The following is a 20,766-nucleotide window of genomic DNA, read 5'->3' on the forward strand; positions in this document are numbered from 1 at the left end:
GCTCCTTGTAAGCAACATCGAATAAATAAAAAAACAATAATTATTTATATTATCATTAGAATTATCAAAATATAATACATTAAATTAGATTGTTACATGATATGTTTTGCGATTGCTTTTATATAATAATTATTAGCAGGGTTAGTTAAATTTAAACTTGGCAGTATTGAAAAATATTAAAAAAATAGTTTCAATTATTATAATTTACTGTATATAAGGCTGTTATATTGTAATTAGCGAAAATTAATTCATCCAATTTTCATTATAATTAATATTACATTTTTTTTTCCTACTCAAATTTACAAAATTTTTATCTAATAATAAAATTTCCGCCGTGACAAATCGTGATACAGAAATAGTTCTTTATATTTAAAAAAAAATTTCGTTTTACTGTGTAATTCTATAAATTTAATACTTTACAATTTATTTATGTTAGATAGCTTATAATCATAATAATTTTTTTTACAAATAAGTATATTACACAACTTGGGAAGAAAGCCAGACCTCCGTGGTGTGCATGTGATTTTTCAGCAGATCGGCACCAAAAGTTTAAATTCCTCCCTTGTTCAGAAGGAAGAAAATCGTTCTTTCTTTTTATGAGAAAACTAATGATAAAAATTAGCGCATGCGCATTTCTTCTCATAACCAAAGATAGCAATTGAAACTTTCAGGTACAGATCTGGTGAAAAGTTGTATGCACACCACAAAAAAAGGTAGACGTCCCTTAGTTGCCACCCACGTCCGGCCCGGATAGGCAATTACACGGATTTGGTCCTACTTTCTTTCCTTGGTGTATAATATACTATTTCTCCCCTTCAAAGCTGGAACAATGCTCCTGATAGTAAACTATTAGCAAAAAAAAAGGAGTACTAGTTTATCATTTTACTCTTGGGCAGTTTTTGTTTGACAAACTAATTTTTATTGTATGATCGAATGAGTAAAAAAATTATACTAGCTTTCTACTGTTATTTGAAATAGCGAATAAAAGTAAAATGATTGGACTAGTAATAGGTCTGGCGACATGGCAATCAAACCAATGGCTGCTTGTTCACGACTTGTACCGAGAGTAGCACCAGCTTTTAATTTGTTTGCTGTCAAGTATTTTTCTGAGTGAGTTTAAAATTTCTAGTACATGTAAATTATATAAGAAGCCTTTATAATATTTAACGGAAGTATTCTGATTTAAAAACTTTTTTCTACAGCCAAAATTATCTTAAAAAATGTTAGAATGTTACGAGATGATTCTAATTCATCAAACGAAATATAAAGAGTTAAAATTGAAGACCTTTTATGTCTAAGAAATAACAACAGTAACAATTTCAATAATTTGTCATAACTCGCTACAACAATAACAATTATAATAATTAATTAAGAAATATAGTTATAAAAAATAACAGCTAGTGATGACAATATCACCAGTACTTAGAGTTTGACATCCTACGTCCGCTGCGATGATGTGTTCTTGGGGTCGTTGATCAGATATTTCATGACACAGACATGAACATTTTTCGGAACCAGAAAACATAGTTTTAGATGACAGTTTGTCTGGAGTAAAATTAGTAACAGATGAAAGAATATTCTCGAGTTTTTCTATTTTTTCAAATCTATCCATATTTTCATCTGATAAAATTTCATCAACCATTTGCATAGATTCTGTAAGTGTTAATGGATTTAATCTCAATGATGAACAATCTGAAAAAAATTTTTAAATTGAAAGATTTTAATTTAAAAGTAAGCTAAGAGACCTTGTATCCGATCAAAGAACTAGTTGCCTGATTGGATATTGGGTGTCTTACTTTATGCTGCTGACATTAAATAAAATTTACCGTATGAAGTATTATCGTATATACAATTATCTAGATTAGTATATACAGATTTTTGGTTTGGTTTATTGTGGTTGTCATCATCATATTCGTCATCAGTATTATCATCATCTTCGTAGTATTCGTCATAATCATTGTCATCATCCTTATCGTCAATATCATTATTCTCATCATCGTCATTATCGTTATCATTATCATCATCAGTGCTCTCATTTTTATCGTGAGATAAACTTTTGAGTTTTTCAAGTTTTTTTGCAACTTTGTAGCTGCACTTCAACTTCACCTTCTCATCTTCGGTAAGAGACAAGTAACGAAGAAGCCTAATTTCTCGATTACTCAATACGATATTTTTTTCTGTAGCTTCATCCATTTTTTTACGAAGATCTATTACCTCTGTTTCTATTTTCCGCTGCCTTTTGCGCGCTTTTATTTCAACAGGAGATATGTGTGTCAGTATTGCTTCTTCACACAGATTATTGAAAAGCGTTTGCATCTCAGGATTTATCCGCCTAGAAAATACAATAAAATATTTAGGCCAAATTAATCGTAACGTGATTGGCCAAGGGCTCAAAAGCGAAAAATTTTGAAAATTACATGAATACTGATAGACAAAATTTATGTTTCTTACTTTGACATGGCTGTGAATGCTTGAGGCACAAGTCCAAGAACATCACTTGTGGCATAAATGAGCATATCTCGAGACATAGGACGGCGCAACCAATATTTTTGATCTTTACGATAAATATATTTCAGTTGATTTTTTAAAAGATTACATGGCGCTCCATACAAATCGCAAAGTGTATTAAAATTAACATTTTTCACTTTGTCCACAGGCTTTCCTGTATCTTGGAATTGAATGACTGCATGCGCTGCCTGTAAAAATAATTAAATATGGCATCAAGATTTTCCAGTCGATGAGTTCTGTTATCAAAAAGCCCAACGATGACCAAAATAGTTTTTAATTTAGAATATTTACTTGTGTGTCAAAGACGTTCTTTAAAGTGATCCCAAATTGATTGTATAAATTGACGCTGTCACATCTACAGTCGTGAATTACCTGGTGAATAAAAATTACATGTAAATAAAAAAAGAACTATTCATAAGTACATAAGGTAAGAGACCTATCTGTGAACTAGCACCTGTTCACTCCATGTATTTGTATATTTACACAAAAAGAAAGGGAATTTCGAGGCGCAAGAAAAATTTTTTAAGACGAAAAGAAAAAAACATTTGTCTTTATCATAATACTAATTATTTCTTGCGCCAAAAATTCTTTTTTTTTTTTTCTGTGTAACTTTAAAAAGCTTACAAGTTAAAAATTATTTCAAGCCAAAGATCAGAATTTTACTAATATAATTGAGTAGATATGAAATTTAAAAAATAAACTCACTTTTATCACTGTGGGATCTTCCAAAAGTTTGCGTAATATATTTATAAGATTTGGTGATGTAAATAAATCGAAGATAAAAACATTCCCTTCCATTGTGCCAATTTGTATAAGTGTCAGCTGACCTTTTGATCCAACATTAATACCCTCACAATCAAATGAAACGGCAATTTTTTCATCCGCTGGCAGTCGGGGAGGGTTCAAAATTTCATCAATAATACGCCCGCATTCTCTCACATTAACAATTATTTTTGTTTTTTGTAATATTTTCAATTTCCACGCCTCGCCGACCTGAGGGGTGTGCAAATTTCTGTCTTTTTCAGTATTAGCCGCCAAAGTTTTCATAACTAGAGTATTAATTCTCTGTTTCAAAGTTTGTTGCTGTAAATTAACTGGTGATGAATGGGGGTTCGATTCAATTGATGAAAGACTGTCTATAGCACTCTCTGTGTCGCTATTCCGATTAACAACCGGATTCTGATCTGCCGGCAAGATTTGATCACTGACGGAAGTTTTCGGGGTGTGAGAATTATTATGCGCTCCAGAATTCTCTGAATTAATATTTTCTTTGAATACAATCTGTGTAGGTTCAGGTTTTTGATGTATATCCGATGGCAATTTTATTTTGTCATGCAACGAAACGATTTGTTTCTGAACATTAAATGCATCCGGAAACATTCTCAGAAATGTCGTCAAATCTTGTGGAGTAGTGAACATATTCGTCCACATTTTGACAGGCAACTTTTCCGCAGTTAGACTCAAAAGCTGTTCGACACAAAGTGGCCCCTTTTGTTTAATAGTTTGACAAAAAAAATCCAATAACTTGGAAGTCATTTCTTGATCAACAGGAACCTCAGGTTCCAATTCTTTAAACGGAACTCCTTCCATGCCTTCAAACTGCTTCAGTTTTACATTATCGTCACACACGATAAAATCATCGGAATACTTGAGAAGAAAATCACGAAATTCGCGATAGTGTTGACCAGAAATGTGTCTCACTTCAGGTGATGCTTGCGATCTGTGTCCTAACAAACTTTTAATCGGTACTTCTGCTCCGACTCCATACTGCACGAGTTTGTTTGTAAAATATTCAACAGCTTCCTTTGCGTAGTCACGTTTGTTTACTTTTTTTATACCGGCATCGTGTTCTACAGTTGGTTCGAATGTATTCACGGATACGTAATCACCGTTGATGACAAAGAGAGTGGGGTACTGAGCTAAAAATTTACGCAAGCCGCTTTGCGAACCACCTGCTATTTGACGCATTTCTTTAGTGAAACCTTTGGCCCCGAATTGACAACTGAGATCGTGCAATGTGCGTGGACCGCCTTTGTCCATAAGACGTTCGAAGAAGAACAAGAGTGTAAGGTTCCGGACTAATTCATATTCTGAACTATCCATTTTTTATTAGGGGATAAAATATAATAAAGTAAAAGGAGGTTGATACTGAACAGCTTCTGGAAGCAAAATTTAGTTTCCGTTATTTCATTTGATGTAAAAGTATTACACTGAAAAACAAAATTTATTTGAGCCAGACATCGTATATTTGAATATGGCCAAGAAAATTTTTAAATTTAAGAAAGATATTTGAGGAATTTAATTGCGAGAAATAAGTAGTTTATTTGTGGTAAAAAAATGGCCCATTTGCTGTAAATAAATTTTAGTTGACGTAAATAATGACCTTTTTAAAATATTTAAAATTAGCTGAATATATTTGAATAGTTAATAGCTACTCCAAAATAAAAAAAATTGTATTTGTATGTAATACAAATTACTTTTCGAAATAATATAGCCACCATCAGCTGTATCATGAATTTTAATTTGGCAATGTGCTTCAAATACATGTTAAGTAACGCCAAATTTTCTGTTATTTAGCCACAAATTTAATATCTTTACCACAAATATACTATATTTATTTCACAGAACCAAATATTCATTTCTGCCAAATGAATCTATTCATATAAGTTATATATTTCAAGAAAATTACAGAAGTATTTTAATCAACTGTTATATTTAGTTGTACCAAATATATTCATTAATTTTCACAGGCGTATTTTAATATCTAAATGAAACTTTTAAACCTGTTTCCAAGATAAAAAAAATGGATCAGTTTTTGACACTTGAAAAATTTAAATAAAATAGTTTGTATGATACGCAATGACAGTTAATTTTTTTATGTATTCAAAGATACTTTTCTGACACTTTGCAATGTAAGTTTTTTTTATACTTTTTTGTTAATTAACATAAAGTATTAATAGCCCGAAAATGGAACAGTGGCTACAAACGGAACTTTGACCCTAAATATAAACAAAAAAAGTAACAAAATTAAGTTGTCAAATATGGAGACTGACAAAAATTTTCAAAATAATTAAGGAGAGAAAAATTTTCGTTCGCCATCAAATATCCCATATAAGGTGAAAGACCCAGTACCAGATCAGGGAACTAGTACCCAATCACTCATATATTTGTATATCTATATCTAATAAATTTTAATAAATATATCTATACAAAAACATGGAGTGATCAGGAACTAGGTCCCCGATCGGGTACTAGGTCTTCTACCATAGTTAAAATTCTGCATGTATTTTTGGTGTTCTTATATAAACAGGCCACGAATATTTTCTATAGTTTTTAGGTTCATTGAAAATATTCTCCGATCTTGTATTTAGTAAAAATAGAATAAAACCTTCTGAAATCAACAAGTATGTAGAGTATATTAAAAAAAAAAAATGTAATCGTAAAAAACTATGAATCTATGTCTGTTAGATCTAAATTATAATAAAAATTATTAAAAGTTTACCTTCTCAGGTGATTCTTTACGCTCTTCTCGAATCTATGCAATAGTTAAATATAAACTAGCCCGAAAATATATTAAATTAATGAAGGCGAAAACATAATTTTTTCGTTATCTTATGGATGACATTTTTATATATGAGTTACTGCTATTTATTTTATTTAGACAACACAGTTCAATACATCTGATCAGATTTGTGTTAGATTCTGGGGGTAATTTTATATCCAGCAATTAGTCTAGGGACATTTCTTCATTTACGAGATTTTTTATTTTAGATAATTAATTTTTTTTTATTTCATTTAGAATAATAATCAAATTCGCTGAGCAAAAATTTGCTCAGCAACTTTCCTTTAGTTTGATGACAAATTACTGCCAGCTTGACATTTTCAAATTTTTTACCCACGACTCCAATTACTTTGACTGCAAATTGACTGAAAACATGCTGAAAATTGAAGTTAAGTTTCTGGTAATAATTTCTTCAATTTGACGCAAACTTTCCAAAAACTTTTTGTCAATTCACATTTCGTGTCACTAAATTGGCGTCAATTTGTGGTTCTAATTAATCACCTGTTAAAATATCTCATAGTTGACAGCAACTTGTTGTCAAACTGAAGTAAAATTTTTACTGATCAAACGTTTGTCCAGGAAACTGGCCATCTTGAGAATATGCCTAAAACCTATTAATTGTCAAAAATCTACATTCCTGCTTTTAGAAGTCAAGTTAACAACAAAAGTCATCTAGTTACGGGGAAATATCCAAAGAACCAGTTACTACTTCAAATTGACAGGAAATTATAAGAAAGTTTGCATCAATTAATTGAGCATAAACTTTTCGCAGTCAACTTAGCGTTAAATTTCCTCAGCAAAAGTTGCCATCAGTAATTTCCGTAAATATTTCCTTGAACATAATAAAGGTCAATGACGTAAACACTTTTCACCTTCAGATTGAAATTATTTTCCAACTACTCGTTTTCCGTTCCAGCATAAATAATTATTTCCAAAAAATCAGTAGTTTTAATAAATATATAAATCAACAGTTTGAAATGTACGGAAAATCATCTTGAAAATTATTAAAAGTTTTTAACAAATATTTATATACATATAAAGAGAAAAGAAGTGAAAAAAATTGGTATGGCCTGCAGTTGCCGCATCACTTCCGGCGAATCCCCTCTTTAGTTCATTTTTTGTTCGTGTTGCTGACTTCATAGTGATCAATGTTAACTGTGATTGGTTTATCTTTATAGTTTTTGAGTTATTTCAACACACTGTCCTTTTACACCATTCTCTGAGTTTGCAGAGAATGAAAATGTCGACGAATTGGTGGGGTTCGCTGTGCCACTAGTGACTTTCGCCTACCGTTTTATCCATATTTTCGACCAAGAACTCAGTAATATCAAGAATAATCACCACAATTTGCCGTTACAAAACTAATTAAATGTAAAATTTTTCTGTATCCTTAAGAATCACATGTAATTCTGATATGTGTTGTGGTTATTTTATTTTCATTACAATATTGATATATCCGTAATAATGTTTGGTACCTTCTAGTGCTCTCCCGTGACTAATAAAATCTCTCAATCACGGAATTGTCAAATTTAACGGGCCATCAAAATTCATCAGTATATTTATCAATAAATACTAAAACGAATATCTGTGTATGTTTGCGTTTAGACAAGAGAGAAAAAAAACGTAAAAAAGAGAACAAGTGAAAACGACAACGAGTGAAAAGAAAAGAGAATCTACGGGTGTGTTTTACTGTTTAGACTAAATTACAAGATAAATAATGGCGATGCTCGGTGGTGTGCTCGGAAAGAGCGAATTTATTGTTGGTGGCAAGTATAGACTTATGAGAAAAATTGGATCTGGTTCATTTGGTGATATTTATCTTGGCATCAACATTTCAAATGGCGAGGTGAGAATACCGTTCAATTTATCATTTTTTTTTCTTTTTTTTTTTTTTCTCACTTGATTTTTTCTAGGAATCCTTATTCTTGAAATTTATTTTAAATATCAGCAACGAATTTTTATTTTAAAATTATTTTCATATAATATGCGTATATATGCATACGTATCTATAATACATATATATGTATATATATATATATATATATATATATATATATATATATATATATATATATGTATGTATGTATGTATGTATAGAAATGCGTAATTAAATGAATCTTCATACATATTTGAAATTAAGTAACGAATGTTCATTTATACCCTTTATCTTTGTTTTGTCTTACGGCAGGAAGTCGCTGTCAAACTAGAAAATGTACGAGCACGTCATCCCCAATTACTTTACGAATCAAAATTATACAAAATATTACACGGAGGCATCGGAATTCCACACATTCGCTGGTAATTATACAAATTTTATAAGATAAAATACCTAGTACCCAATTGAAGAACTAGTACCCGATCAGGGAACTAGTACCCAATCAGAGATCTAGTACTGTATCAGAAAACTAGTATCCTATCAAGAGACTAGTACCCGATTAGGGCACCAGTTCCTGATCAGGGAACTAGTGATCGAGTACTAGATTTTTTTTATTTTAATTTAAGAAAAAAAAAATTGTATTAAAATTTATTATATGAATTTAAAAATCTAGGTATGGACAAGAACGTGATTGGAATGTTTTGGTAATGGACCTACTAGGTCCTTCGCTCGAGGATCTTTTCACATTTTGTTCACGGAGATTCACAATTAAAACGGTTCTTATGTTGGCTGACCAAATGATTGGTAGAATTGAGTTTGTCCATTGTAAACACTTTATTCACAGGGATATCAAGCCAGACAATTTTTTAATGGGCATTGGCCGTCATTGCAATAAAGTAAGTCTGACTAATTAACAGTAACCAATTTTATTTAAATACTATTTATAGACAAAAAATTAAATAAATAATTTTCTGTAATTCCAGTTATTCATTATTGACTTCGGGTTAGCGAAAAAATATCGAGACACTCGTACGAGGTGTCATATATTATATCGAGAAGATAAAAATTTAACAGGTACTGCGAGGTACGCATCAATAAACGCGCATGTTGGTATTGAGCAAAGTCGTCGTGATGACATGGAGTCACTGGGATACGTCCTCATGTATTTCAATAGAGGATCACTTCCTTGGCAAGGGTTGAAAGCAGCAACAAAGAAACAGAAATACGAGAAAATTAGTGAGAAAAAGATGTCAACTCCTGTTGAAGTTTTGTGCAAAGTAAAGATTTTTCAGTTTTTCTTTTAAGTACACGATTTTCTTTCGCAGATAATTAACATTTAATTTTTATCTCAGGGCTTCCCAGCGGAATTTGCAATGTATATAAATTACACCAAGGGTCTACGATTTGATGAGAGCCCTGACTACATGTATCTGCGGCAGCTCTTTAGAATTCTCTTCCGTACTTTAAATCATCAGTACGACTACACTTTTGATTGGACCATGCTGAAACAGAAAGCAGGAATCGCCCTCCCTGGAGCAGTATCTGGAGTTACCGGTACAGTTGTTCCTGGACCACAAGGCCAAGGTCAGCAGACAACTGCTATAGCCAACGCACAGACAAGCACTCAGAGAAATCCAGAGACGTTCGATCTACTCTAGATTATGCGTTTTTTATTTTTTTTTCTTTTCTTCGCTTTCTATTCTCTGGTATCTTTTCTTCTATCGAGCCATTTTGGTTTACAATATCGTTAAAAGTCTGCAGGGCCATTCATTTTTGTTATCACATTTAAATTCGTTGGCTTTTTTTTCTTTTTATTTATTTATTTTTTTTGAAAATTAATCAGAAGTAATTTTTCTTCAGTTGAGTAAATGGTCCAGCGAGATAGTATATGTATAGTATTTAAAAAAACCTTTTTTAATTAACCCTCCATTCAAATGAGTAGTCATGATTACGAAATTATGCTGCAGTTTAAAAACTTATCGGATAGATTAGCGGTAATGTAAAATAATTATTTGAAAATTTATGGATCAAGGTCGAAGATTATTTTAAACTTTCCTGATTTAAATACTAACTGTCGAAGATGATAAAAAAACAGCGCGTCACGCCATGATAACTTTACTAAAACAAGCTGTTGATTTTTTTTATTGAAAAAGATATAAAAGGCTGAATAAAAAAAATAAAGAAAATCGATCCAGCAATAAAGTGTTTTCTTAAATAAAAAACAATCACAGCCATTAATTTTTCGTGTTATGGTTCAACCGGTTATTGATATTTATTTTAATTAAAATAGTTAATCATCAAGTGGAAATTATTAACATTTTGGCTCTTTCTTACGTTGCTCCAACTCGTATCCGCACTGAGAAAAAAAAATTGAACAAGTAATTATTTTTCTGTCTACAAATACTAAAAATAAGTCATTTTTTTTTATTAAATTAAATTGATAGTTTTTATTTTAAGAAAACTTGCCGCGCTTTGGTAATAAATTTCGATTTTTTTGTTAAGAAAATTATTCTTCAATTTAAATATTAGAAATTTTTTTTTTTTAGTGTACGTTCTAAGTAACTAAAATACTTATTTTTTTCTCAGTGCGGCAAATAAAACTATATTCTATTAAAAAAAAAAAAAAAAAAAAAAAAAAAAAAAAAAAAAAAAAAAAAAAATAACTTAATTATAAAAAATGAAGTAAATTCTTCTCTGTCTCTCTTTTAAAAATAGAATTTAGCCCCTACTCTGGATTCATTATTTTACGCTGGCAGTCATTATAAAAATTTTAAGATATCTTATAATTTACTATTTAATTTTTTTATTTACTCTATTTATTGTGTTATTATCATAGATATGACTTATATTTAATATCAAAAATAATTATAAGTATCTTAGGATTTGCTCAATGACTGAACCCAGCTAAAAATTCTGGTGTTTTAAAATGAACGTATTCTGATTGATCATTGCATTAGTAATAATCCTTTGTGATTGGGACATCTCTTCGAATTTGTTACAGGAGCGCCTTAAAACACTAACTCCGTGATAGCACCAAACCCGAAAGCGATCGATGTGGTATCTCAATCATGATACATAACCCAATTAACCCAACGAACAACCGTGCGAGCCCGAGTCTCAAGTGCGAGCGACTCATTAAGATTTGAGAAGATCATTCAAGGACGATTTAGAGATAATACTAAATAAGTAAATAAACGAATTAAGCAAACCATTAGGTTTGTTTTATTCAAACAATCAATGGATAACGGATAGATTTAAGGTTTATCGATTAAATAATAATTATTAAAAAAAGTTGTAAGACTTCTTCACTGATATTATTTCATTATTACATAATTACTAATATACATATATAGATATATATATATATATATAAATATATGTATATATGTATATATATATATATATGGGTAGTCTATGCCAAATAGAAAATTTTTTGAAATTTGCTTTTTTTTTCATTACGCTGGAGTTTTTTGCATTGCAGTATTCATTGAAAATATTTCCATTTTTTTTTTTTTACACAGAAGCAAATGATTTCTTGACACTAGAAATTTTTACTTGAAGTAATACATTTTTTGCATTATAAATTTAAAAAAAAAAAAGTTTTTGGAATGAGAGAAAATTTCTTGTAAGAAATCTTTTTTTTCTGTGTATTCCATCTAATTAGTTATGAAATGTGAACTTTACAATATCAGTTTTTCGAAGTACCTAAATAATAAAAAAAATATGTCCAAAATTATTTTGTATTTTTAATTTTTGATATTTATGTTTAAATCGTTTCTGTCAGAATAAATATAATAAGTAATTTTTGTTTTTTGTTTACGTAATTAATTTTTGCCCATTTCATAACTAGTAAGTGATCCGATCGAAAAGTATTTAAGAAATTTTTTTTTAATTTCATAAACATTGATCATTTTTCGAGCGGATACTATGGTAACTTCGGTCTGTTAGCGTTTCTAAGTACATTTATTTACCATAGTTGCGTCCTAGTTTTTCTGTACTCCAAAACAGTTTAGTATACATTCAAATTTTCGTACTCGAGAAAGCGAAAAGTGAGTCAAATAAACCATAAGAAGTATCATTCTAAAATTATTTTTTTTATACTGTGCATTGAAACTGCAAGTTTTAATCTCTGGCAAAATTTCAGTCTGAGAGTCAACAGGTCAAAAGAAATCGGTTTCTTCCCAACAAAAAATGACTGTTAGCTCGCTTGGTTACGGACTTAAGTTTTATCAGAATATTTATTTATTATAAATTTAAAAATAATCATAGGCAGAAAAAAGTTATCTTGAGTTAAGAAAATATTTTAGAAGACAAACGTTTTTGAGAACCAAGTACAGATTTTCTTGAGCCAAGAGAATTAGTCTTGGTCAGAGAAAATTTCTACTTGATCCAAGAAAATTGAAGTTTTAAAAAAATTCTTGAATCAAGAATGACAATTAATGTTACCGACAGAGTAAGAATTTCGGATGCAATGAAAAATAAATTTCTGGATCGTATCTAATTTGGCATAGAATATTTGATATATTTACATATTTTTTCCTTATCTTTCTGTATTATTTTAATTTATCTCGCATTCTTGTTTTTTGTCTCACTGTTACGTTAATATTAAACTATATATACATTTTTTTTTTTATTTATAAGCATGAAAATAATATGAGTTCAAGTCTTCAAGCTCATCTTTCATTCATTTCATTATTTATAAATTAAATTTAAAATTTTATAAAAACATGAAATGTTTCAATAGAATAAATTTTTTCTTTCTTGAAAAACAATAACAATCATACTTTTTTTATTACAATCATAAGCAATAATTACTTATAATGAAGCAAATGATGTATTTTTTATTTATAAAGTGTCTTTTTTATTTAGTATTACACGTATTGTATCTATAATACGAATATTTTTCGTTATAACTAAAATGTTTCAAGGAATCTTTTGTCATCCTGGTAAATTTCAATCTACTCCATCAAAATTACAATAATAAATAGTAAATTGTGTGACTAGGGATGAAACAAGACGATTTCAGACGAGAGTGAAGTTGACTGCGAAGGCAAGGGCTGACATCTCGTGGAGGCTCATCAATCTCGTTTGTTCCGTGCCTCATATCAGCTCCAGAACTCGATAATTCGCGTCGATTACCGCATTGAACATCAAAATTGGTTTATTTGATCGATCAGCGAACAGGCACCCGATCACTCATATATTTGTATATCGATATTTAATAAATTTCATTAAATATATCTATACAAATACATGAAGTGATCGGGTACTGATGATTACATGACAGTATTAAATATCAAGTAAAACATAAAATATTAATTATGATACATTTATTTGTTTTCAAAAAATATAAAGTCGCCTTAGAAATTAAGTAGTTTCCATAAAAATTTTAAACTCAAAAAAATTTTAAGGTCTATTTTAAATAAATAATTAATAATAACAACATCTAAGATCGAGTATTGTAATATTTCTTCGGTATAAGAGTAAAATATTAAATATTCTTCAATAACATAGAAGTGAATGGACTTTTCGTAAGTCTTCGGTACCTATTTTGATATTGTGTACTTGAGTTGGTCCAGAGTATGGGATATTTACTTGGGCTGCAAGTACACTATTTTTCTCTTGCATTGCGGAAACCATTTTGCGGCTAGGAAATACTGAAAAGTTTGTCGAAACTCTTGCGCCCATTGCCTTTGTTACGCTTGTTTGATAAACTTCATTCTGAAAATTGTATATAAATAAATAAATATATTATCGTCTATTGATACTAAAGCTCTTTTTTATAAAATAAAATTCGTTGTAAATACAGTCGAATTCCATTAACTCGAAAATTCCCCTCAATCTTAATCCCCACTACGTTACGCTGTCTCCCACTCAGCGGAATAAGTTTGTATGTGTTTATATATACTTCTTGTAGATATAAATGCGCATGCGCTGTAATTTACTCTTGAAAGAGCAGGGACATTCGATAAATCGGAATTTCCGCTCCTCCGTAGACTAACTGTACGAGTTAATGAAATTCGACTGTACTACTGTATAATATACATATATATTTACCGTTAGATTCTGCATACGTTCAGTTAACTCTTTTAGAAGTAATTTACGTTTTATAAACTCATATGCAGGAGTTGACTTTTCAAGTATAACATTTTTCGTATCAGATTGTGAATTCTTACTCAAGTCCGGAATCGCATTATATAACATAATGTTGTGGAGGTCCTGAAATAAATTTCACCATATAAATATTGATGTAAAAAATTAGCTGAATAAAAAATAAATTGATATTACCTTGAGCAATTCAAGCCGTTTTTCTTGTAATGATTCGATACTGGAATCAGAATACTCATGCGCGAGGGGCTTAGAAAGAGGATTCAAATCACTCATTTTTTTCTTAAGCGATTCTGCTATAAGTTTACTTTTCAATCGGTTTTCATTTACCAGAGCTTCTTTTAATGCTGAAATCTCTTGCACTAAAAGTCTGTTGTCAAAAGCAATTGGAACTCCGGACATAAGATTATTTTCATTACTTCCAGACAAGAAGTTATTGTCTGACCTACCGCCTGGTGAAGGGATTCCAACTACAGGAGTTGTGACCTTTTTACCAAGAGATTTTAACTTCTCTTTCAATTGACCTTTCTCAGATTCGAGACTATCGATATCAGTCTGCAAGTGATCCATAGTTTCTTCGAATTCTTTTTCTTTGCGTTTCAATTGATTCAAGGCTTCTTCTAACTTTCTTTTGAGCTTTTCAACAGTAAGCTCGTGATCATGTTGCTGGTTTGCAAGACGTTTTTCAGCCAATTCTTTTCGTAACATCATCTCTGAAAGTTCTTCTTGTTTCTCACGGAGTGCCAGCTTTACTTCCCGTATATCAACATCTTTTGTTTCTAATTTTCTACAAAATTCATAAACATTAAATGTCATTGGTGACAAAAAGTCATGACGAATTAAAATAATGACTCGGTAAGTGACAGTGTATTATTACAAGTTAAGAATATTTCCGATAATTTCTCACAAGTAAAAAAAAATATATATTACCTTGCAAGATTCTTCGTTTCTTCAAATTCTTTTCGAGTAGTCTGAGCTCGTAAGCTTATTGGAGATAAACTTTCTGCATCGATTGCCGATGATTGATTCACTGATGTCTGTCGAACTGTTATTATTTCATTCTCACACTCTACCATTTTCTGAGCCAAATCAGCTGCCATTTGTTGAACAATTACTAAGCTTGATTTTAATGTTGAAATCGGCCCTAAATCATCAGTGTCAAAAATTTTTTCACTAGACATTGCAGCCATTTCTTTAAATTTATGTGCATTAATACCGTGGTCTAAGTCTAAAAAAATTAATTAAGAGTTAAATAATACAACGTACATCATATATTAGTTCAATATAAGTTGTATTATGTATGAAATGTTACCTCCATTGGCAATAATTGTTTGGATTGCACTCTTTAATAAATCTTGAAGTGTTTTAGTTACTTTGACAGCATTTTGATAGCAATTAACAAACTGACGAAGCCAATCTTTGTCAAGCCCTAAATTTATAGCAGTGCTTGTTCCACTATTGGATATTTGATCACGAGGAACGCGTCTTCTTGCCGAACTCAAATGTTGTTGGATCACTTCGCAAGTTGTTTCAATGTGTTGACACAAAAGGCCTGAAATATCACGACGGTGATAAACTTTTGCTATACAAATTTAAAAAATTATTTTTAATAAAAAATTTACCAATATCACCACCATCGCCATCTAAAAGTGTCTTGATAGAACTTGCTTCTACAGTTAAAGCATCACAAATATTTCCAAGTGTTTTCGTTCCATTGACGACCATTTTCGGTTGATTAGCTACTGAACTATCATCAAACAGAACAGAAAACATGGTTCCAAAATAAACGCAGCATTTTTCTATAGCTTCCGTTGAAACGTTTTCATCTAATTGATCTTTCTTAGCAAGATAAATTAGTGAGTCTACAGCTTTCTCTTGGGCCACCATCTCTGGATACGCCGCGCCGACTTTTAACAAAGTTTCTGGTGAGCAGACATTAAGAGTTGACTCGAAAGCGCCGAGCACTGTTTGCAAAGCATATATATGACCACAAAGAGAAGATCTAAATATATACTGAGCGACCAAGTGGCCTTTTACTAATGAAGATCTAGAAACAAATATTTATTTTTTTTAAATTATTTTTTCGCTAAATAAAAATTTGTTTTTGTCTTTTTTTAAAAGAAATTAATCGATTTACTATTATACATTATTACTGTGTGTATGTTACTGGTAGAAACTCTATTATAAATATAATTATAGTAAAGTATAATTTTATAAATATTTTTTTTACCTATCAACATTATCAACAGTTTGATATTTATCCCTCATTTGTGAAATTAATATTTCAGTTTTTTGAATCATTCTAGGAATTAGAAGAAGTGTCATTATCGCATCATGATCACCTCCTCGAGTTAGAAAAGCTGGTGGCATAAATAGAAGTAAATATTTAACATGAGTGCGAGCTTCCTCAATGTCCAAGCGACGTAATTCAAGATCAACTGCTTTAGTTTGGGCACGAGTTTCTGCAAATGTCTTTTGGAAGTCCAAAATTTCAGCTAGTTGTTGATCAGTACCTAAATCAGATACAAATTTCTAGAAAAATTCTTATCACCAGTTAACAAATATATATAGAATCAATAAGTCGATTGAAAAAAAAACCTCGAGTGCCCGAGTATACGGATTCGGTTGACTGTACACGGTTTTGTAATTGTTGATATTGTTCTTGTAAACGGTTAGTAAGTTCTCTAAATTTAGCGATGGTCAATTCACGGTCTGCTAAAGTTTCTAATGCAGCGTCGCGATGCCGCTGTGCATCTCGAGCTGAACCTAATGCCAAATCCAATTCCTCCCGAAGTTCGAGCTCTAATTCTTTTGAAGATTCTGCCAATTGATCAGACATATCCTGTAAAAAATTTTAATTTATTATTTAAAATCATCAGTTTTTTAAATAGTATATTATATTATTACTTGAAGAGCTTCTAAATCAGCAACTGCTTCTTCTAAATCATTAACTCGTTCTTCGAGGACCATTTTTTTTTCACCAAGCATTTCAACCATTTCTTCAGCGCCTAAAGCTGCATCAACCTGTTTTTTAAATTACATATATAATTCTCATATTTTTATTTATTCTTCTTTATTTAATTACCTGTTCTTGTAGATCTGCTATTTGATGTTCCATTTCTTCAACCCTAGCAGATAACTTCTCTTTAGTTCTTCCTAATTCCAATATTTCAGATTTCTTTTGATCAAGATCTTTTTGAATTTTTTGAAACTCATGTTTTTCATGGGCTGATAAATCTCGCATTTTTACCAAAGTTTCTTTAAGCCGAATATTTTGCTGTTCTAACTGTTTCATTTCATATGATGAAAGTCCTTTCCCACTAGATACACTACTTCCGCTGACCTAAAAGTAAAAGAAAATTTGAATTTTCTTAGAGCCAAGTTTTTAAAAATTTCAATTTATGAGGAATTAAAAAATTTACCTGTTCAGACATTTCGTTGCGTAAAATTTCTAGATCAAGTGTCTTTTCCTCTAGTTTTTCTTTCAATTGTTCCAATTCAATTTGAAGAGTTTCAGCTTTTTCTTCAGCCATTTCTTTATCCAAAGTCGCCATTTCAACCGTTTCCGCAAGATCAGCCATTTCATCTTGATAAGTACTTTTTGCTAGCTGCGTCTCACGTAACTCTTGCCTAGTACGTTGGAGTTCTCTTTGAAGACTTGCCTAAAAAACGAACACTTTATTACTTTGTTCAAATTCTATAAAAATATACCTGGACTTACTTGACTTTCCATCACTTTAGATTTGAATTCCAAGAGTTGCTCGACTTGAAGTTTAGTTTTTTCAAACTCCTTCATCTTTTCTTTATCTTGCATTCTTTTAACCCGCAAAGTTTCAACTTTTTCATTAAGATCACTTACCTAAAATAAACATCAATATTTTTTACTGTAAGAAAGTTAATTTATAAATATAATTTTTCATTACCTGAGCTTTCAAGTTATCGTTTTCCTGTACTAATTGCAAATGGCTGAGTTTTTCTTCTACGGTATTAGACCCGAAACCTGATGTTCCCAAATTCGAAGATATCGAACCGGCCATGACTTGCCCAGGTACAAAATTTGGTTTCAGTGTCTCAACAAAACCGGTCTAAATTTTAATTAAATAATAAAATTATTATTATTTATTGCAACATTAAAATATTTTTTAAATTATTCTCCTTTTTTATAAAATTTTAAAGATTTAATGGAAAATAAATATTATGAAATACAAAAAATGAATGCGGAGACTTCACTGAAAAAATAAATTCAATTATTAATGAATTTCTAGATTGCATTAAGTTGTAGTCAAAATAAAGAATGAAATGTCAGTTGATCGGGTTAATTCATTCGGGTTTACATGTATGTTGGATGATGATTATAACCAAGATAACGTTTTATAATGATTTCATTAAACAAAATTAACAATAAAAAAAAATGTATTGATGAATTTAAATATTACTATAATAATTAGTTACATTATTGCGATCATCTTCAGCCTTTGGCTTTTTGCCAGGAGACAAACTCTTGCTAGGGGATTTCTGAAACACGCACGTGTATTTCTAATGAATCCCATATTTTTATTCATTTAATTAATAATTTATCACATGATTTTTATTATGATAGTGGTAATAAAAAACTGTACTGATACCATGTTCATTTAATTAACACTTATGGTAAAAGGAAAAGCACGTCAGGTCACAGTCGAAATTGTGGAGAAAAAAAATAGATAAGTGAAAAGTAAATGTTATATTTATACCTCAACAAAAGAGGCACGTTTAATTGTAGTAGGAACAGGTATTCCGGATTCACTAGTCTCCTTACGCTCATGTTGTGATCCTGCTGAACTTTCAGGACTGGGAAAACTCAACTGTGTTCGACTGCCAGTTAATGACAAACGAGAACTGAAAATAAAAGTAATAAAACTTACTGATATTGATAAGGAACTCGTATTGTGACAGATATGATAAAAAAACAGATTTTTTTATTATCAAACTGAATACTGGCAGAAAAAAACCAGATGGAATCATATTTGGGTACTCAGTTTATATAAATTTCATACGTTACCTAACTTCCAACTTTACTATGAAAAAAATATACTGCAATTATTGTTAATATTAATTTTTAAATTAAATTTAATTGTCTAAAGAAAAGAAATAAGAGATTTAGCTGAGTTTAGAGTCAGACTCCGAGGTCTTCAAGCATCGGACGCATTAATTTTTATCAGGCCGTCTAAAAAATTTTATAGAAAATCTAGACTCAGCTCCCTGAGTTCGAAATCAATGAATTATTCAATTTCAAAAACACTAACATGGGAATAACTGATCATGTTTTTTTAAGCAAATAGTTATCTGAAGTTGATATTCATAAGTATTTCAAATTAATTCGAAAAATTCTGATTATTATGACAGCAGGTGAATTATTAAAATAATCGACGAAATTTTCTTTTTGTATTGAGCAAGATTTTATATCGTGATTAACGTGCTGTGCAATATATTTCTAGTAGCAAAAAAAAAAATACAGTGTGATAAATACATTTATAAATATGAATGTAAATGTAGCTGACAGCAATTTTAAAATTTTCAATAAATAAATAAAATGTCAGTAGGAATAAAAATTTAAAAGTGTGAATTTAAATAATTGAAAAATCAGTTCACGCGTTTTTTTAAATTTCATTATTTTAATTTATTTAAAATTTATAAATTGTCTCATATTTGTTAAATTCACACTCATCTATGTGTCTATTTCTGTAGTGAAATAAATTCAGTAACTTACACAGATGATTCATTTCTTCTACGTACACTTGTGCTAGCATGAAATATTACATTATATCACTTAATTATTGTACTAGCAACTTTTAATTTTCGAAATTAATTTAAATTATTTTACCTGGTAAGTCGGCTGCGAGCTCTAGCAGCACCAGCTTCATCTGGAGTAGAAATATTAGTACTGGTTGAAAGGCCTGTGTCTACTTTGTTTCCAGAGTCATCAAGAATTATCAACTGACTTTGGCGAACGAACATTCCATGATTTTCGGAACACTATTATAATAATATATCATTTTTACGCTCCTTCAATTTTAACTTTTTTTGACAGTTTGAATCAAAATTTTTTAGTAATATCGTCTAACCTTAAAATACGATTGACCTTTAACTGTTCCATTGTTTTTTCCTTTTGGCTCATCCAATATCACTCCAATCCATTTTCCTGTCGCGAAAGACGGGTGGCCTATATAAGCAATACATCCTTGGCAATCTTTTCCAACAATTTCGACTCTTGCTCCAATTTTACATGACATTTTTCCTAATTAGACTTAATTGTTTTTAGATTTGACGTTTACATCGGTAGTGAAATAACTTAAAATTTCTCAATTCAACGCCATCTTTACTCCGGAAATACCATTTGCTAATCTCTATATAACTGGAGAAAGCTGCAATTAGAAAGAAAAAAAAAACTTTGAGGTTGGCAACAAATCGATTTTTTCTTACATAAATCATTCTGTTTTTGATTGTTTGATTAAAATCATCGTTTGTTCAGTGCAAGAATTTTTTAAAATTAATAATTAAAAATAAGGATTTTAAGTTTGCGCCAATTATCGTAAAGTTATCAGTTTTTACATGATCCTGAAGTTAGCCGACATCTGATAATCTTTCGATATGTTAAAAATCGATAGATTATAAAAAAAAAAATGTTAAAAAAATTCTACTTATAAATTTTTTAATTTTCTACATGTGCATA

The 20,766-nt window shown here is 30.3% G+C and overlaps 3 protein-coding genes across 7 annotated transcripts; 1 reads left to right on the top strand and 2 right to left on the bottom strand.

Annotated features, from left to right (window-relative positions):
• Positions 1-1,313: 1,313 nt before the first annotated feature.
• LOC103570185 (egalitarian-like protein) lies at positions 1,314-6,354 on the bottom strand. Of its 2 annotated transcripts, none has more exons than XM_053738813.1 (6): positions 6,011-6,354; positions 3,214-4,664; positions 2,800-2,880; positions 2,452-2,696; positions 1,827-2,332; positions 1,314-1,692 (listed from the first exon to the last, which is right to left on the bottom strand). In XM_053738813.1, the coding sequence occupies exons 2-6, from the start codon at positions 4,609-4,611 to the stop codon at positions 1,382-1,384; spliced, it is 2,541 nt and encodes an 846-aa protein (XP_053594788.1). In that variant the 5' UTR covers positions 4,612-4,664; positions 6,011-6,354; the 3' UTR covers positions 1,314-1,381. The 2 variants fall into 2 exon arrangements, with proteins under 2 accessions (XP_053594788.1, XP_053594787.1); XM_053738812.1 differs by having other exon boundaries at positions 3,214-4,667.
• Positions 6,355-6,980: 626 nt separating this feature from the next.
• Positions 6,981-11,752, top strand: LOC103570183 (casein kinase I). Of its 3 annotated transcripts, none has more exons than XM_008547829.3 (6): positions 6,981-7,441; positions 7,553-7,916; positions 8,259-8,368; positions 8,620-8,842; positions 8,930-9,223; positions 9,299-10,136. In XM_008547829.3, the coding sequence occupies exons 2-6, from the start codon at positions 7,788-7,790 to the stop codon at positions 9,602-9,604; spliced, it is 1,062 nt and encodes a 353-aa protein (XP_008546051.1). In that variant the 5' UTR covers positions 6,981-7,441; positions 7,553-7,787; the 3' UTR covers positions 9,605-10,136. The 3 variants fall into 3 exon arrangements, with proteins under 3 accessions (XP_008546051.1, XP_053594789.1, XP_008546052.1); XM_008547830.3 differs by adding an exon at positions 10,948-11,752 and having other exon boundaries at positions 6,985-7,916; positions 9,299-9,530; XM_053738814.1 differs by having other exon boundaries at positions 6,981-7,916.
• Positions 11,753-13,259: 1,507 nt separating this feature from the next.
• LOC103570182 (dynactin subunit 1) lies at positions 13,260-20,438 on the bottom strand. Of its 2 annotated transcripts, XM_008547826.2 has the most exons (16): positions 20,159-20,438; positions 19,918-20,069; positions 18,788-18,932; positions 17,978-18,139; positions 17,776-17,913; positions 17,477-17,716; positions 17,140-17,397; positions 16,962-17,078; positions 16,653-16,896; positions 16,285-16,567; positions 15,677-16,101; positions 15,367-15,606; positions 14,985-15,282; positions 14,235-14,841; positions 14,004-14,165; positions 13,260-13,667 (listed from the first exon to the last, which is right to left on the bottom strand). In XM_008547826.2, the coding sequence occupies exons 1-16, from the start codon at positions 20,324-20,326 to the stop codon at positions 13,449-13,451; spliced, it is 3,858 nt and encodes a 1,285-aa protein (XP_008546048.1). In that variant the 5' UTR covers positions 20,327-20,438; the 3' UTR covers positions 13,260-13,448. The 2 variants fall into 2 exon arrangements, with proteins under 2 accessions (XP_008546048.1, XP_008546049.1); XM_008547827.2 differs by lacking the exons at positions 18,788-18,932; positions 19,918-20,069; positions 20,159-20,438 and adding an exon at positions 18,507-18,635.
• Positions 20,439-20,766: the final 328 nt, after the last annotated feature.

The sequence above is a fragment of the Microplitis demolitor genome, chromosome 4 (assembly GCF_026212275.2).
Source record: "Microplitis demolitor isolate Queensland-Clemson2020A chromosome 4, iyMicDemo2.1a, whole genome shotgun sequence".
Classification (NCBI taxonomy): domain Eukaryota; kingdom Metazoa; phylum Arthropoda; class Insecta; order Hymenoptera; family Braconidae; genus Microplitis; species Microplitis demolitor.

Bases quoted from the DNA above. Each gene is read 5' to 3' on its own strand.
- LOC103570185 (XM_053738813.1), bottom strand. From the start codon at position 4,611: ATGGATAGTTCAGAATATGAATTAGTCCGGAACCTTACACTCTTGTTC. The intron at 2,881-3,213 runs GTGAGTTTATTT...TTTATTCACCAG, and splicing joins AAGATCCCACAGTGATAAAA to GTAATTCACGACTGTAGATG. The intron at 1,693-1,826 runs GTAAATTTTATT...AATTTTTTTCAG, and splicing joins ATACGATAATACTTCATACG to ATTGTTCATCATTGAGATTA.
- LOC103570183 (XM_053738814.1), top strand. From the start codon at position 7,788: ATGGCGATGCTCGGTGGTGTGCTCGGAAAGAGCGAATTTATTGTTGGT. The intron at 7,917-8,258 runs GTGAGAATACCG...GTCTTACGGCAG, and splicing joins TCAACATTTCAAATGGCGAG to GAAGTCGCTGTCAAACTAGA. The intron at 8,843-8,929 runs GTAAGTCTGACT...CTGTAATTCCAG, and splicing joins TTGGCCGTCATTGCAATAAA to TTATTCATTATTGACTTCGG.
- LOC103570182 (XM_008547826.2), bottom strand. From the start codon at position 20,326: ATGTCATGTAAAATTGGAGCAAGAGTCGAAATTGTTGGAAAAGATTGC. The intron at 17,398-17,476 runs GTAAATTTTTTA...TTTTACTTTTAG, and splicing joins GCAACGAAATGTCTGAACAG to GTCAGCGGAAGTAGTGTATC. The intron at 17,079-17,139 runs GTAATTAAATAA...TTTAAAAAACAG, and splicing joins TAGCAGATCTACAAGAACAG to GTTGATGCAGCTTTAGGCGC.